The 16595-nt window shown below is 32.0% G+C and overlaps 2 protein-coding genes across 2 annotated transcripts in view; one reads left to right on the top strand and one right to left on the bottom strand.

Annotated features, from left to right (window-relative positions):
- Nucleotides 1-391: 391 nt before the first annotated feature.
- clptm1l (CLPTM1 like) lies at nucleotides 392-16051 on the bottom strand. Its single transcript, XM_073821940.1, has 17 exons — nucleotides 15545-16051; nucleotides 14024-14118; nucleotides 13719-13908; nucleotides 13495-13643; nucleotides 8479-8557; nucleotides 8249-8366; nucleotides 6919-7013; nucleotides 6722-6806; nucleotides 5403-5506; nucleotides 5202-5267; nucleotides 2974-3024; nucleotides 2806-2888; nucleotides 2678-2712; nucleotides 2526-2581; nucleotides 2399-2443; nucleotides 1056-1171; nucleotides 392-971 (listed from the first exon to the last, which is right to left on the bottom strand). Exons 1-17 carry the CDS (start codon nucleotides 15707-15709, stop codon nucleotides 887-889), a joined length of 1617 nt encoding a protein of 538 aa, XP_073678041.1. The 5' UTR covers nucleotides 15710-16051; the 3' UTR covers nucleotides 392-886.
- The window catches only part of ggcta (gamma-glutamylcyclotransferase a), a 4943-nt gene continuing 4388 nt past the window's right edge, over nucleotides 16041-16595 (top strand). The window contains exon 1 of the mRNA XM_073821510.1: nucleotides 16041-16070. Coding sequence (XP_073677611.1) covers nucleotides 16041-16070 — 30 coding nt within the window. The remainder of the gene's footprint in view (nucleotides 16071-16595) is intronic.

A 16595-nucleotide genomic window follows, 5' to 3' on the forward strand; every position in this document is an offset into this window, starting at 1 on the left:
AAAGAGCTTAACGTCTGTGGTATCGTCTCTCACCTTGTACATAAAGTACATTATATTTATAAACAAGCTAGTTTTTATATAAAATATGTATAATACATTGAGTCTGACATCTGTGATATATTTTGTTAGATTTTGTTGTTTTAATTAAATAACAATAAAAATATATTTAAAATAATGCATAATATATAATTTCTGTATATATTATGCATTAGTCTTGCAAACAGTATCAGGTATTGTCTCTCACCTTGTACATAAAGTACATTATTGTATATTATATTTATAAATGAACTTATTTTTATTAACCACTAGTGGTTTAGTAAGCAATAAACCGTTCATTTAATACAGTCAAAAATCAACGATTGAAAAGCTACATAAAGAAATGAAGGCGAAAGAACGCATAAACTGTTTAATTAAGTCTCTGTAATTAAGCAGTTGAATCACAGAAACACTTTTAATGGACTGAAACACAAACGCAAACATACGTCATTCTCTCTGAGCACACAAACAACAGTCATGTTACTAAAATTAATCCATATTCAAAACAAAACACATAATTCATCTGAAACTCTGGTCTTTTGGCACCCTTGCGATATGGTCTTAATTTCAAAAACACTATTTGAGACTGAATTAAAGGTCCCGTCGAAATACATTCTGTAAAAATTAAACCAAGCTTTTCATAGTTTTACTTCTTATTGTATAATTCAACAAGATTTGCGCTGCCGGACGCTGTGAGCGTGTCTCAGTCGAGTCAACAGTGAGTAGCCTGTTATATTTCTCGGATTAGCAGAGCAAAACTGAGCTCAGATAGACAAACATAGTATTGTCTTTTGTTATTGAATCCGATGGCTGATATTAAATAACGCTGAGCTGTTCTGATGTGACCATGTCAATCTTTATGGGATTTTCCTTTGGGCTTTTCATCGTAAGACACGCCGTACTCGTTCACTCTGGTTTTGTCCACTGGATAGAGCCTGAAAACAACATCAGCATCTCATATAACATCCATTTGTGTTTAAATATCAGTTCTGGATCAATGTTTAACTATTGTTTCTCACCATCTCTGATACAGGTATACGAGGAACACCACGTCGTCTCTGAAACACGCTAACCGATGTGACGTTGGCATAGTGATGATGAATGCGAAAACGTCATCGATAAATGTATTAAAAGCCTGTTGAGAAAAATAAGTTCAGAATTTTAAGAGCACAAACCTATATGCAATGATTCTAGAATATTTGGTCAATATTAGTAGTCAACAATTAATTTAATCAGACAATGAGAAAAAATATTTCTTAACTAAAAGCTTGTTAAAATATTTATACACAGTAAAAAAATAACTACCACATTACAAAATAACCTAAAATTATATATAAATATAAAATGTATATAATTTATAAAATAATATTAATACAAATTTATTTGTAATAATGCATAATGCACAATAGATTTATATATATAAACATGTATCTGATACCTGTTGCATAAAAAAGTGTTTAAATAAAAAAAAGTAAAAAATTAATTATATATACATTTATTTATTGAGTCTAAAAACTAATGTGATATATTATTTATTAGATTTTATGTTTTTTTATTTTATGTATCTGATAAAATATTGAATCTGAAAAAATATTTGAAAGAATAAAAGAGGAAAAATAAATAATATAAAATATATATATATCGTATTAAGTCTGACAATATAGTATTTTATTAATTTAGTAGATTTTATGTAGTTTTATTTACAAAAATAAAAATAAATTTAACATTCATAATGTAGAACTGAAAATATGGAAAAATTGTTAAATAAAAAAAATATACAAATGTTTTAAAAAGCACAATATACATGTATGTTTGCGTTTTTATATATACATATTAATATATACAGCACATGCACATATATTATGTAAACACAGGATTTTATTTTGGATTCGATTAATCTTGATTAATTTAAAAAAATTCACTTAAAATTTGGAGATTTGTTATATAGAAAAACAAATAAGTATCTGATACCTCATGCATAAAAAGAGTTTGTTTAAATAAAAGAATGAAAGAAAACAATAAAATTTTATATTAAAAATATATAATTTATTAGACCTGACAACTGATGTAGTATTTTATCAATTTGTTAGATTTTACGTAGTTTTATTTAAAAAAAAATGATAATAATTAAATAAATAAAACATATTTAAAATAATGCAGAATGCAGAACTGAAAATATGGAAAATTGTTAGAGAAAAAATAAATTAAAAAATGTAATCTTATAAAATATTTTATATATAAAAACATTTTTTTTTTTATTCAGAGCCATGTCGATACTATAAAAGCAGTTTTATCTGCCAAAACAAGTACTGTTTCTGCACATATCATGCATTAATAATGCATCCGTTGTATCGTCTCTTACCTTGTACATGAAGGCTTTCCAGGGCAGATGAGCGACTGATTTCAGCTGTTAACACAAATGCACTGATTAATAACTCAAACATCATTTCATTATTCTGAATGCAAAAAGAATTTTAGACTGAACAAACCTTGTAATTTACAAAGAGTTGAGGCAGCATAAAGAGGAATCCAAAAGCGTACACACCTAAACGAGAACAAATGATCAGTTTAATTTCCTTCTCCATTATTAATGTTTCTAAATTAATCAATCAGTCAGATAAAGCCACAAAATGAAACCTACCATTGACTAAACTGTTTATAATCCAGGAGTACCAGCTGTTCAAAGACAACAAATATTAATCAGTTGTGCACCTCATATAACTTTTTCAGCAAAAAAGTGTAGTTATGAATATGTTCGGGACACTTTACCTTTTGTACTTGACAAACACAAGAGAGTAAACCGCCCCACCGACACACAGAGGATACAGTAGATACGACAGATACTTCATGGCCTGCTCAGACGAACAACATTCAAATGTAACTTCAGATATCAAAATATAATCATAAGACTGCGGTTTGGATGAAGCTTGTACTCACCAGTGTGTCATATTCCTCTGTTCGTCTCTCAGATTCGTCCAACTTCCCAAACTGAAGGATAGACCAGAAACAATTCACACTTATAGAATAATCACTGTTAAATATTAGGGGTTGACCGATTATCAACCGATATTAAGCATTTTTATGGTTATCGTTATCATTTCCAAAACCTATTTGCCGATAAAATAATTTATAAATATTTAATTAATAATTATTAATTTAATTGGGTCAACCAATATGTGTTTTTAAGGCCAGATGCGGATACCAATTTCAGATCAAGTAGACCGATGACCGATATTTTGAACCGATATATATGTCTGGTGTCAAAATTATATCTCACAACTCAGAATTTTGAGAAATGTGAGATAAAAAGCTATTTTTTTATGATAATTATTATTATTTTAATACCATGGCGGAAACAAGCTTTCATATAGACTCCAGACACTTTACTTTTTTTAATTGTCTGTCTAAAATAAAATTACATTATTTACTGAAATCATATTAACGGTTAACCGATTATCAGTGGAGATATTAAGTATTTTTATGGTTATCGGTATCGGTCATTTTCAAAACCGATTTGCCAATAAAACAATTTTTAAATAATTTAAAACAAAAACGAAACAAGCAATTCACATATATTATGCAGGAGTTGACCAATATGTGTTTTTCAGGCCAGATACCGATACCAATTACAGATCAAGTAGACCGATAACTGATATAATGAACCGATATACATGTCTGGTGTAAAAAGGAAAATTAATGTCAAAATTATATCTAACAACTCTAAATTTTTCTCAGAACTGCAAGATATAAACTCAGAATTTTGAGAATTGTGAGATAAAAAGTTGCAATTGCTTTTTTATGATTATTATTATTATTTTAATACCATGGCGGAAACAAGCTTTCATATAGACTACAGACACTTTACTTTTCTTGTCTGTCCAAAAAAAATTATATTATTTACTGACCTAATATTAGGGGTCAACTGATTATCAGTGCAGATATTAAGTATTTTTATGGTTATCGGTATCGGTCATTTCCTTCATATTTGCCGATAAAATAATTTAAAAGCATTTAAAGAAAGTTTTTGTCAGAGCCCTTGTTATGTAAAATTACATTTTTTACTGATATCATATTAGGGGTCAACCAATTATCGGTGCAGATATTAAGTATTTTTATGGTTATCGGTATCGCTCATTTCCAAAACCGATTTGCTGATAAAATAATTTAAGAGCATTTAAAGAAAGTTTTTGTCAGAGCCCTTGTTATTCGTAATTTTAACATTTTAGAGGTCGACTGATATTGGATTTTACCGATACCAATATCTAGGTTGAACCACAGTGGCCGATACCGATTAATCGACCGATAGTTTTTAAAATGGATACTGAAAGGAAAATAAATAGTGGGTACCATTTAAATAAAAAGTAGCCTTCTGAACCATATTTTGTAAATGAATAAAAATATTAATATTAATTATATGTGACCCTGCACCACAAAACCAGTCATAAGGTTAAATTTTACAAAACTTAGATGTATACATCATATGAAAGTTCAATAAATAAGCTTTCTATTGATGTATGGTTTGTTAGGATAGGACACTATTTGACCGAGATACATCTATTTGAAAATCAGGAATCTGAGGGTGCAAAAATATCAAAATACTGAGAAAATCACCTTTAAAGTCGTCCAAATTAGGTTCTTAACAATGCATATTACAAATCAAAAATTACATTTTGATATATTTACAGTAGGAATTTTACAAAAAATCTTCATGGAACATGATCTTTACTTAATTTCCTAATGATTTTTGGCATAAAACAAAAATCAAACATTTTGACCCATGTAATTTATTTTTGGCTATTGCTACAAACATACCCAAGAGACTTAAGACTGGTTTTGTGGTCCAGGGTCACATATATTGATCATTACAGTAGCAACGGACCCAACTCGGAAAAACTATCGGCATAGATTTCTGCCGATAACCGATATTTCCGCCAATCAACTATCAGTGCCGATTAATGGGCAAAACCGATACATCAGTCGACCTCTATTCATTTTAATTTGTACACTAGTCATATATATCAGTTCAAAATATCGGTGATCAGTCTACTTGATCTGTAATAATCGGTATTGGCATCGGCTCTAAAAAAAACACATATTGGACGACCCCTATTAAATATTAGTAATAAGATTGTTCAGAACATTAAAGAAAAAACACAAAAGTTTACCAGGAATGTGGGAGTCAAGCCCCTCCATATGACGTGTATTTTAAAAGCCTTCTTCACTTTCCACACCTGGAAAACAAAAGCAAAAATGCTACAACATACAAAGACTAAAGTTGTAGGTATATGTTTATGCTCACTTCAATTAAATTAATCTACACCAGAAACAACAAACAGCATAAAAACATGCTTTAAATCTCATTGTACCTCTATCAAAGAGCCGATTCCAGCAGGAACCAGAACCAGCAGACTGGTCTGCTCATCCAGCAGATACAGGAAGATCACAATGGTGCTGAAACACCTCCACAGAACTGAGGAACACATACAAACACTTCAAATCAATCCAAACCCATATTAAACAACATCCAATCATCTGATATATGGAAGGAAATTTTACTGATTCATTTGGCTCATATTATGATAAGCAAAGCAACCATATCTAATTATTTTCAACATTTATAAATAAAAATAAAAATGCAACTATTTAAAAAAAAAAATAAAACATTTTGAATAGGGCTGCACGATATTTCGCATGCGATTGTCATCAGTAAAGCCGGTTCTGTGATTAGTAGTAAATCTCCATATTTAAAACACTGAGCCGTAGATCACTGAAAAGCTACGCAATTTCGCGTTCAAAAATCGAATGCGATTCATCCGCGATTTTGAATGCGAAATTGCGTAGTTTGAGAACTACATATGAAACTATATGGTTAGAGGATAATGAACCATATATGGGCCAAAGTCAGGCATTATTTGATGAAATATGCACTCAATTTGCATACATTTCTAGTACAAAAATCTAAACACTGGATGAAGTCAGTTTTAAAATTCTTGTTAAATTTTTTTGACATATTAGAGTCAAATGTTTTTACAGAAGGAATTTGGAGTATCTCATTTTGTCACTCTATAATTCAGAAAATACTTAGAATAGTCAGAAATATAGATAGAGACAAGAATAAAAATGTAAAGTTTGGTGTGTGTAAGTGTTACTGAAGTGGAGATTTATGGCTCAGTGTAGGAGAAAACTAATTTTGAGAAACTGCCTTTAAAAATATGTATGTAATTGGAATCTATTGACACCAATAGATAAACTGTTATAAAAGAAACAATTAACAGTGTATTTTGGATGTTTTCTTTCCACTAGTCTGAAAAAAACACTTTATGAAAAACCAAAAAGCCCAAAATCTCAAACTGTTTGCCTGCAGTGTCTCCCCTTAATTATTTTAGCACATCAAATTGTACTAAAAAATTGTAAAATGTTTATTAATAATTAAGTTAGCATTTATTTTTATTAAAAAAACAATGTTTTCATGGTATTGGTTTTGAATTACAATAAAAATCCTGATTATAATACATTATACAACTCATTTTGTTCAGTTTTGTTCTGTGATGGTTGTTCATTTGACCATATTTCCACTAATGCAAAACAACCTTTCACTTCTGCAAACATACTTTGCATGTATTACATGTATGTAAATCAGCTGTGTACCAGGAAGGATACTGCTGAACAAAGGGTTTTTACAAACCTGCTTTACTGGACATCCCAACCATGCTCTTCTTGTGTTTCCAGAAGCTGATGTCATTTTTGAAAGCCAGAAAGTCAAACAAAAGCTGGAAAAAACAGCAATGTTTCAATGCAGTGAAATATTAACCCCATCAGTCTCTGTAGCATGAACACATTCAGAAAGCACTGATGAAGCTCTGTATAAACACACAAACTTACATGGAAGGCAGCCACAAAGAAGGTGAGAGCAAGGAAATATAGATTGGTGTCCACAAATATCCCCTTGATTTCATCAGCATCCTTTTCAGTGAAGCCTGAAGTGCAAAAGAAAAATATCCTTCTTACTTTTATTTTCCATGTCAGTTCAGCAAAGTGTATAGCAATCCAAAAGAGTTAACTGAAATTAATATTAATAGTAATTAACACAAAATAATATTTTAAAAAAATAATAATTATTATATGTAATTTAATACAACAGTTTCTGCAGTTGCTGAACAGTTTTTGGACAGTAAGATAATGTTTTTGAAGAAGTCCTTTCTGCTCATCAAGCTTGCATTTATTTGATCCAAAATACAGCAAAATCAGTAATATTGTGAAATATTTTTACCATTTAAAATAACTGCTTTCTATTTGATTCTATTTTAAAATGTAATTTATTCCTGTGATTTCAAAGCTGAAGTTTCAGCATCATTACTCCAGTCTTCAGTGTCACACAATCCTACAGAAATCATGATAATATGCTGATTTGCTGTTCAAGAAACATTGTATTATTATCATTATTAGCAATATTTAAAACAGTACTTTTTTCAGGAATCTTTGATAAATAAAAAACTTTTGTAACATTACACCATTTTTTTGAAAGAAATTATTGAAATTAATACTTTTATTTAGCAGGGTTGCTTTAAATTGATCAAAATTGATGATAAAGACATTTATAATGTTACAAAAGAATTCAATTTCAGATAAATGCTGATCTTCTGAACCTTCTATTCATCAAAGAAACCTGAAAAAAAAATCTACTCAGCAAACCAGAATATTACAATAATTTCTAAAGGATCATGTGACTGGAGTAATGATGCTAAAAATTCAGCTTTGAAATCACAGAAATAAATTACATTTTAAAATACATTCAAATAGAAAAGAGTTATTTTAAACAGTAAAAATATTTCTGTTTTTGCTGTACTTTCAAATAAATGCAGGCTTGGTGAGCAGAAGAGACTTCTTTAAAAAACATAAAAACATTTTTTTTTTAATAAATACTAATAGTATATAATTAAACATAATTGTTTTACATAAATGCATTATTTAATAGCAATCCAAAACCATAAATTGAATGAACTAAATTACTTGACGGACATATAATTTATCTAAATAAATAATAACTATTAATACATTTAATTAAATACATAAACCACACACAGCATTGTTTGAATTCCTTTTATACATTTTAATTTTGAATAAATACTCTATAATGGCTCTCAATTTGACATCAAACCCATTTAAGCTTGATGAACTCACTTTAGTTACTCACAAAGCAGCAGACTCTTACCAAACTGTTGAAGTGAATAAACAGCATCCTGCATATGGATCCAGAAGCGCAGTTTTCCCAAAGCGATGGAGTCGTACGAGATGGTCAGAGGAAGTTCAGTGGTGCTGCTGTTGATTTCCTGCAAAACACACTTCGAATTAAATACATTATCTCTCATTGTGCATGTTCACTACTTTTCAGCAAGAAAACAGCTGGATTGAGAGGAATGCGGAGAATTAGAGATGCAGTACCATTAAATCCTTCACTCTGTTGCTCAGCTCATCTACAAACAGCAGCGGCAGGTAAATCATCTTCTTCCCGCTCTGATATCTGCAGGACAGGAATATACACTGAATGTGAATTTAAAAATATTATTTTATATGCTTTATATGCATGTCCTCATGACTTCTCTGTTCAAAAGCCACTTAATATAGAGTATATAATGCAGGGTTCATACAGATACAGTAAAATGAAATTCCAGATCTTTCAAGGACTTTTCAAGTACTACTTTTTTGAGGACTACAATCAGAGATCTCACTTATCAAACAATGTCTTCCATTTCAAATTCTAAAAAAAAAAGAGATAAATAAAAAAATACCGATACAGAGTACCGATTTTATGTCAAGGTGATCGGCCGATACCAATGCCGATTCCGATGCTTTGATATGTCTTTCTGATCAACATTCATCTTTTTTCAGATAAAGTATTACAGTTACATTGCTACATTTTTATAGCAATTATGTAACATATGTAATGTAATGTAACTATTGTTTTAACAGAGTAATAAATAATCACTCATTATACAGTGAACGTAGTTCCAGGCAGTTTTTGACCGTATTACATGTCCATATCACTTCGCCACACATAATTTGAGTCATTTTAAAATTCCTTACAGCCTAAAACGGCAAAATAACCGAAACTCACAACGACACTGGCCAAACTAAATACGGTAAACAATAGGATAAAAACTGCAGATTATTTCCATGTTTTAGCCACAAAATTACGTTTTATTATGTAGGGAAAGCACTATTTCTCCCACTCTCAAGACGCACACACATACCGATAGCACACACGTTGTCTCTGTCCGGCGCGGGTAAAACAATTATAATGCTGAAGGTGAGGTATAATCCATATTTCTTTGTTAAATAAAGAATATTTGAAAACTTTATGTGAGACGTTATTTCACAAACAGCGCGAGTGAATGACAGCGCGCTCTCTGTCTTTCTCTTTCAAAGTGCGCAAACAGTGTTGCCAACTTGGCGACTTTTCAGACCCACTTAGCGACTTTTTTTCAAAAAAGCACGTAGCGACAAATCTAGCAACTTCTTGGACAAACCTTACGGTGCGTTCACACTGGCACGTAGCGAGCGGGGCGAAGCGAGCATTTTCAATTCATTCGTATGGAAGTTGCGCGTAAACGGTCGCGTGGTGCATTTTGGGATTGGAAGCGGCGCGGAGAAAGCGTTGAGAGCAGCTGAGAGCGTCAAAAGGTTGGGCATTCCTCAACTTTATGCAAATCTCGAGCGCAAAACGCCGGGCGACAACCAATCGCTGTGAAAAGTAGGCAAGGCAAGATTATGACGCGTGTTTTCGAAACTGTGGATTACTGAGCTGAAATCACATAACATTGAATGCTCAGCCCTAAATTAGACACTCCCCAAAGCAGTCGCGTTGTAGCTTTGCCAGCGGCACTGAGCGCAAATTTGACGCTGTAGTGTGAACGCACCGTTAGAGACTCTCTGGTACTGCCGCGCGAGTGCGAAGTCGTGCTTTCCCAGCGCGCGCGCACTCTCCTTCTCTCTCTATCTGCGTCTGCTCTGTTCAGGGAGCGGCAGAGGAGCAGCATTTACAGATAAAAAAAAAAAAGATATTCTGATGCTTCTAACTCTATTTTACATGCAAGTATAGCCGAAATCACAGCACAGCCATTGTCTTAATCGTATGTGTATTTGATTTCATTAGACAATGTCGTGATTATGAATCACGATTTTAGTGTAGATGAATATCTTCGAGAGGTGGTTATGTAGTCCTAATGGGCCGCGTTTCAGTCACTATTTCATATTTACCCCGTTGTCTGACAAAAGAAACCGTAAAATATATCAATATATCTATGAAATATTCTAATGAAAACAGTTTTATTGAATTTGGCTGCATTAAATGGCAGTTTGTGAACACAGAGACGCAAGAGAATACGTCGTACTGACGTCATGAATATGCTAATGAGCGTATGACGTCTTTTAGCGACATTTGGCGACTTTTCAAGCGGGGTTTAGCTACTTTCCATTTAAAATTTGTATCCGCGTTCTTGTTAATGGATTAATTTACGCGCTAAGGTTGTTAGTGCTGCTCTGACGATTAACAACTTAAAAACTACGTGACATTTCTCACAAGCGATGGAACAACAGCGCCGTTCCTGAAGAAAATGAACTTAAAGTTTCACTTTTAGTAAAGACGGTGCTGCTGATGATCAGTTTTGAGAGACGCCTCGTTCTTAAGTGCCGAATCAGGTTAGTGGTATTAAATGTTTGGGACAATGCTCCTGCAAGCCAGGTATCTTTGCCATAGTAGTTCCACACCAGCAATTGCTGTGCCAGTTAATTCATGTCTGCACGCATTATGTACGCCTTCACGCGTTGACATTATCAAATTGCGATCGGTTTGTGGGAATGGCCAATTTAGCGAGTACCGATCGAGTCATAAAATGTGATTATCGGCCGATACCGATCTCCGGCCGATCGATCTGAGCATCCCTAAAACTACTATAGTAAAACCACTGTTATTCTTTTTTCTGTACTGTATTAATGATTTGATGTTTTCTACTGTTTAAAAAAAATCTGAAAAAAAAGGTTTCGCTCCAGAACCCTGATCTGAAACAAATGATTTACGAACCTGCACCAAAGTCCCGATGTGAATCAAATGATTCACTATCCATGCTCTGAAATTCTGATCTAAAAGATTTGTGAACCTGCTCCGAAGTTTCGATCTAAAGCAAAGGATTCGCGCTCCACGCTCTAACATGAATCATTTGATTTGAATCATTCAGTTCGCTAAATGATTCACAAACCCGTTCCGACCTAAAGCAGATGATTCACAATACGCGATTTAAAGTCCAGAACTGAATCAAATGAAATAAGTTCCAATCTAAGTCAAATGATTCTTGATACATGATTAGAAGTCCCAATCTGAAATCGAGAAATATTTAATAATTTTTTTTTTTTTTTTTTGCCATCACCCATCACTACATGCTGTTTAAAATCATTCCAAGCGATGTCAAAAATAGAAAATTAATGTTTTTTTATTCAATCTGGTTTTGCTAGTGAACCGCTTGTAATGAATGATCAAATTCATGAGTTTGAATCAGTCAGCGCCGTTCCAGCTTAAATGACTCAATTGATTTGGTTCCTCTTTTACGTAGCTTGATTGTTTTCTGACATTAACTCAAAAAGCTATGATGTTTTATGGATTGTGTGAATTTTCCCACGAAAAGATATGTGCTTTGACAAAATTAAACACTTATTTCATAGATGCATTGTAGGGATGGGCGATATGGCCTAAAATCCATATTGCGATATACATTGCAGCCTCTTGCGATAACGATATATATTGCGATATATAAATTATAATAGAACCATTTCAGAACAGGTTACATAGACCCTTAGGAAAGCCAAGCTGCAAATTTTTTTTTTTTTTTAAAGAAATAAAGAAACGTTGCATGTCGTTTTGAGAACATTTATTGTGCAAAAGCAAAACTGTAATTAAACAACACAATGTTGCAGATAAATAAACTACATGTAGTGGTAGAACAGATTAGTCGTGTTACCTCTCTTAACTGGAACTTTTGCCCCACACACTCTACAGAGTGCCCCCTCTCCCAAATATTACAGAAGTAATAATAATATAATAAAAAAAACACCTACTATAGGGGCCAAAATAGAACTTTATTCAAATAAAAGTAAATAGTAAATACATAAATAAATTGTATCATTTATAAATTACAATTGTAGCTCTACAGCAAAAAATACAAACTAAAATTACACTTTAAATAAAACAATTAAAAATGTGAAATCTCAATTAAATAAACCATAATAAACTGAAATAAAATCAACACTGTCATCTGCTGGAGCTTTCCAAAGTTCAAAATTTACAAAGGCACACTTCTGCTTTTTCTTGAGGCAAAGTCGTAAATGAGCTCTTCATATAATAAAGCCTTTGCTATTTGACAATAAAGCAGACAAGGGTTATGATGTCCACATATTTTAGTTGAGGAAATGATAGGAAAGATTATGTGGATATTTTAATTAAATGTTTGGTCAATATAAAACTAGGAATTTGATTATCATGTAAGTGTAACAACTGCATTTACCAGGCCTTTGGTGCCCTTTTCAGGCATTTCTATTAAAATTGTAATGTAAACTGTTAATTTTGTATTAGATTATGTATTTTAACACTGTTATTTAATGACACTATATGGTCATTATTAATCAATAATCATAATTGCCATAATTGTTTTAATATAATGCATTTTAAGTCATTTTGTTTACTTAGATCTGCCGGTATTCATATTAAGAAAGATGCGTTAGTCGTGAAATTATTACCGACATTAAAACACATTATTAATGTCGACAGAATAATATAAAGTTTCACAGGATTATGAAAGTACCTGAAAGTGATGCACGGGCTTCATCTTGGGCTTTTTTTTTCTTTCGTTTCTCGGCGCCGGAGTGTTGATGTCTCTTTCCAGGACCAGGCATATTGTTCATCAATTATTATCATCATTTTTGGCCAAATAGGCAGCCGTAAACAGAGGTGAGGGCGCGTTGCGGCGCAGATGCTCCGCGTCATCACGTGTGTTTGCAAGCCTAGTCTGCGTATAGGGAGCGGCGGTACTGGTTGCACCAGTCTTTTTCACGAGCTCCTCTGTTTCGCTGACGCTTTCAGCCATTTTTATTCAAGATGATGCGTTGCAGCCGGCTGCAGCTCGTTGCTGTAAATTTTGCGGGTAGATTGCGTCATCAAACATGCATTATCGCGATAGTGCAATAGAATTAGAATCTCTATCGTAGGCCAATTTTGTATCGTTTATATCGCATATCGTTTATATCGCCCATTACTAATGCATTGTCTTTCAATAATGTAGGCACCTCTTCAGGAATATTGCTATTTTCAAGGGTTTTGCCTTAAATTTCAAAAAGTCTAAATCAAGCACTTCAAGCACTTTAAGCTCCTTGTACAAACCTTGATAATGTAAATAAATCTGACAGACTCACACTCTCATGTAGCGGTGCACGTCTCCAGGAAGAGCTTCTCGATCAAACAGGAAGTTCTCAGACACCACGTTCACGGTCAAACGGGAACGCCAGTGAGAAACGGGCCGGTCCATCTCAGAGTCGCTACTTTGCTTTTGTTGATCCGGTTTCTGAATACAAATCAGATTTGTTTACTGAATGTAAACAGGAGCATGTAAACAAAACTTCAAAACGTCAAAACTAACCTGTGGGTCGTCCTGTCCCGTGATCAGACTGATCTCCGGAGGTTTGGGCAGCATGTATGTGGTCAGCTGTGTGACCAAATGCACCTGGTGTGGATCCTGCCACGGCGAGACTCCCGCCTGATGCAGGAACACCATGGCGTACAGCGTCCCATTTTTGCGGGTCTTCTTCGGCAAAGACACATTGACTAACCTTGAAAAGACAGAAGCAAAGCTGTGAGATGCTTATAACGGACAAAATGAAGCCTTACAGGACGAAAATGCAGAGCAAAAGTGATATAATGTGTATTAAATCACATTGCTTTTACCTTTCAAACCTGGTGTTGACATCAAACTCTTCTTCTCTGTGGATCAGACTGTGTCCACCGTCAGCATTGGGTCTTACTGCAGTGTAGACGCTTAGCTAAAAAACACACATCCGAAATATCACTGTTGTTGCATTTATTATTATATATTCTTATTGTTTACTGGTATGTATTTTGTACTTTGTTACAATCGTTTTCTATCAAAGTTATCTGACATTATCAAGATGAATTTGTTCGGACACAGTTTACCTCTTGAGTTCTTGTCATATTTTATTACCATTTTCTAAACTCTAGCGAATAAACTGTGATAATGTGAGAACTTTTGAAGGTGTCTGAATAAATGTTGGTTTGACTGTAAATAAATACATAAAAAAAATGTCTGCTAATGACATTAAAAATTAGATTAAAATAAATAAATGTTAAAATAAATAAAAATTTTGATTTAAATAAATAAACAAAGAAATATAATAAAAAAGACAAATAAATAAAGATCTGATCTGATCTAAAATATATATATATAAATAGATAAATAAACTTGAGATTAAAATAAATAAATAAATAAAAATGAGAAAACAAACAAATATTAAGGAAAGGATCGACGAATAAATAAAAATTAGGCAAAAATAAAGAGATTAATATATATATATATATATATATATATAAAATTAATAAAAATGAAATTTAAACAAATTAAAGAGAATAAAAAGATAAATGATTAAAATATACAAAATAAACAAGATTTAAAAATTTATTTAATTTAATAAACACGTCGCATATAAAGAAAAACAAATAAAAATGAGATTTAAATAAATAAATGAATATAATAAAAAGGATAAATAAGAAAATAGATATAAATAGATAAACTTGAGATTAAAATGAATAAAAATTAATGAAAATTTGATTTAAATAAACAATTATACAGGGAAAATAATTTTAAATAAATAAAAATGAGAAAAAATAAATAGATAAATATATATAAAAAATGAATAATTTTTTTTAATATCACATAAAAATATAAATAAATATAAATTAAATTAAAATATATAAATATGAATTAGATATAAAAATAGATAAATAAAGCATTAATAAATAAAAAACACAAGTATGTAAATATATAAATAAATATTAGATTACAATAAAATATAGACAAATGCATAAATATACAATATAAAATTGTATTAACTTGTTTAAAAACAAATAAATGAAATTGAATACGCAAATGAATGAGTGTATATAATGAGATGGACTTTTTTCAGTCTAAATTGGGTCTTTACACAAGAAACTATACAGATGCCTTTTAAATGGTAAAATTGGGCCTCTTGCACAAGGACGGTCACATCTAAAAGAGTTCAAATTCCTGTGCTAATGTCCCAAAATGTAATTTTATTTATTATTTCATAGTCCCTATCTATGTATGTACCAATATGTCGCTTTATAAAGACCTGTATCGTCTTGGTTTTACATGCATTGTTTGAAAGTAAGTTGTAAATGTTCGCATATGACAGCAGCACATGACTTTCTTACCTGCAGTCGAGGTTTTCCGGCCAGGTAAGGCGAGATACAGCTGTCACTTTTGGGTTTCTCGCAGGGTATGGTGTGAACTATCCCGTACATGACCCAGCATGTGTGCAGCACGTACAGGAGGAAGACCCCCACTATCAGACTCGTTAGAGAGGTCTTCGGAAACATCTTGACTGCCTCAATCCCAACACACCGCTTCAGAGGACACACATGAGCAGAAGCCGCTCATCAACATGCTGTTCGGACGCTGGATGCAGAAAATAACGAGGAGATCAGCTGTCAATCACAACTGATGCGCGCACACTAACACACGTCACTCTAAACCCACACTTCAGCATCGTTTAGAACAACTCCAGTCTGTTATTCTGATGTCTAATCCGGTTCTCACTGCTGCATCTTCGGATATCCCGGATAAAATCATCGATGAGTCCTCATGATGAAACGTGGGAGTTTAATTTCTTGAATTTATCGCTCGATTCACTTTTGACGTGATGTTTCAATGAGCGCTTACTTCCGGGATTCGCTTCCTGTAACGGGGTTGCCAGATTTGTTCAATTCGATTTAAAAAAAAATAAATCATCTAATATCGCTATTTTGGCCAAATAAAAATAAAACATATTTAACTTTTAGACATCTTTGGAAGTTCATAAACTATATGTGGATATAAAGACTTTTTATAGATATAATCATAATCAAAAATATAATACAAAAGATTTTACATTTAATTTTCATTTACCTAGACACTTATTTACTATTAGGTATACATTAATTAAATATTTTACAATTATCTTCTACTGTGTTTTAAATAAAAAGGATAAATAGGATAAAAAGGATAAATAAATAAAAATGAGACTAATATATATATATATATATATATATATATATATATATATATATATATATATATATATATATATATATATTAGTCTCATTTTTATTTATTTATCCTTTTTATTTTTTCATTTTTAGATTAAAATATATAAACAGATACAAATAAATAAACATTAGATTTTAATTAAACAAATGACAAAAAAGATGTATAAATAAAAGTTGG

Source organism: Garra rufa, chromosome 17 (assembly GCF_049309525.1).
Source record: "Garra rufa chromosome 17, GarRuf1.0, whole genome shotgun sequence".
Taxonomy (NCBI): Eukaryota; Metazoa; Chordata; class Actinopteri; order Cypriniformes; family Cyprinidae; genus Garra; species Garra rufa.

Bases quoted from the DNA above. Each gene is read 5' to 3' on its own strand.
- clptm1l (XM_073821940.1), bottom strand. From the start codon at position 15,709: ATGTTTCCGAAGACCTCTCTAACGAGTCTGATAGTGGGGGTCTTCCTC. The intron at 8,558-13,494 runs GTGAGTCTGTCA...CCTGTCCTGCAG, and splicing joins GTGCACCGCTACATGAGAGT to ATATCAGAGCGGGAAGAAGA. The intron at 2,713-2,805 runs GTAAAGTGTCCC...GTCTTTGAACAG, and splicing joins GTGTTTGTCAAGTACAAAAG to CTGGTACTCCTGGATTATAA.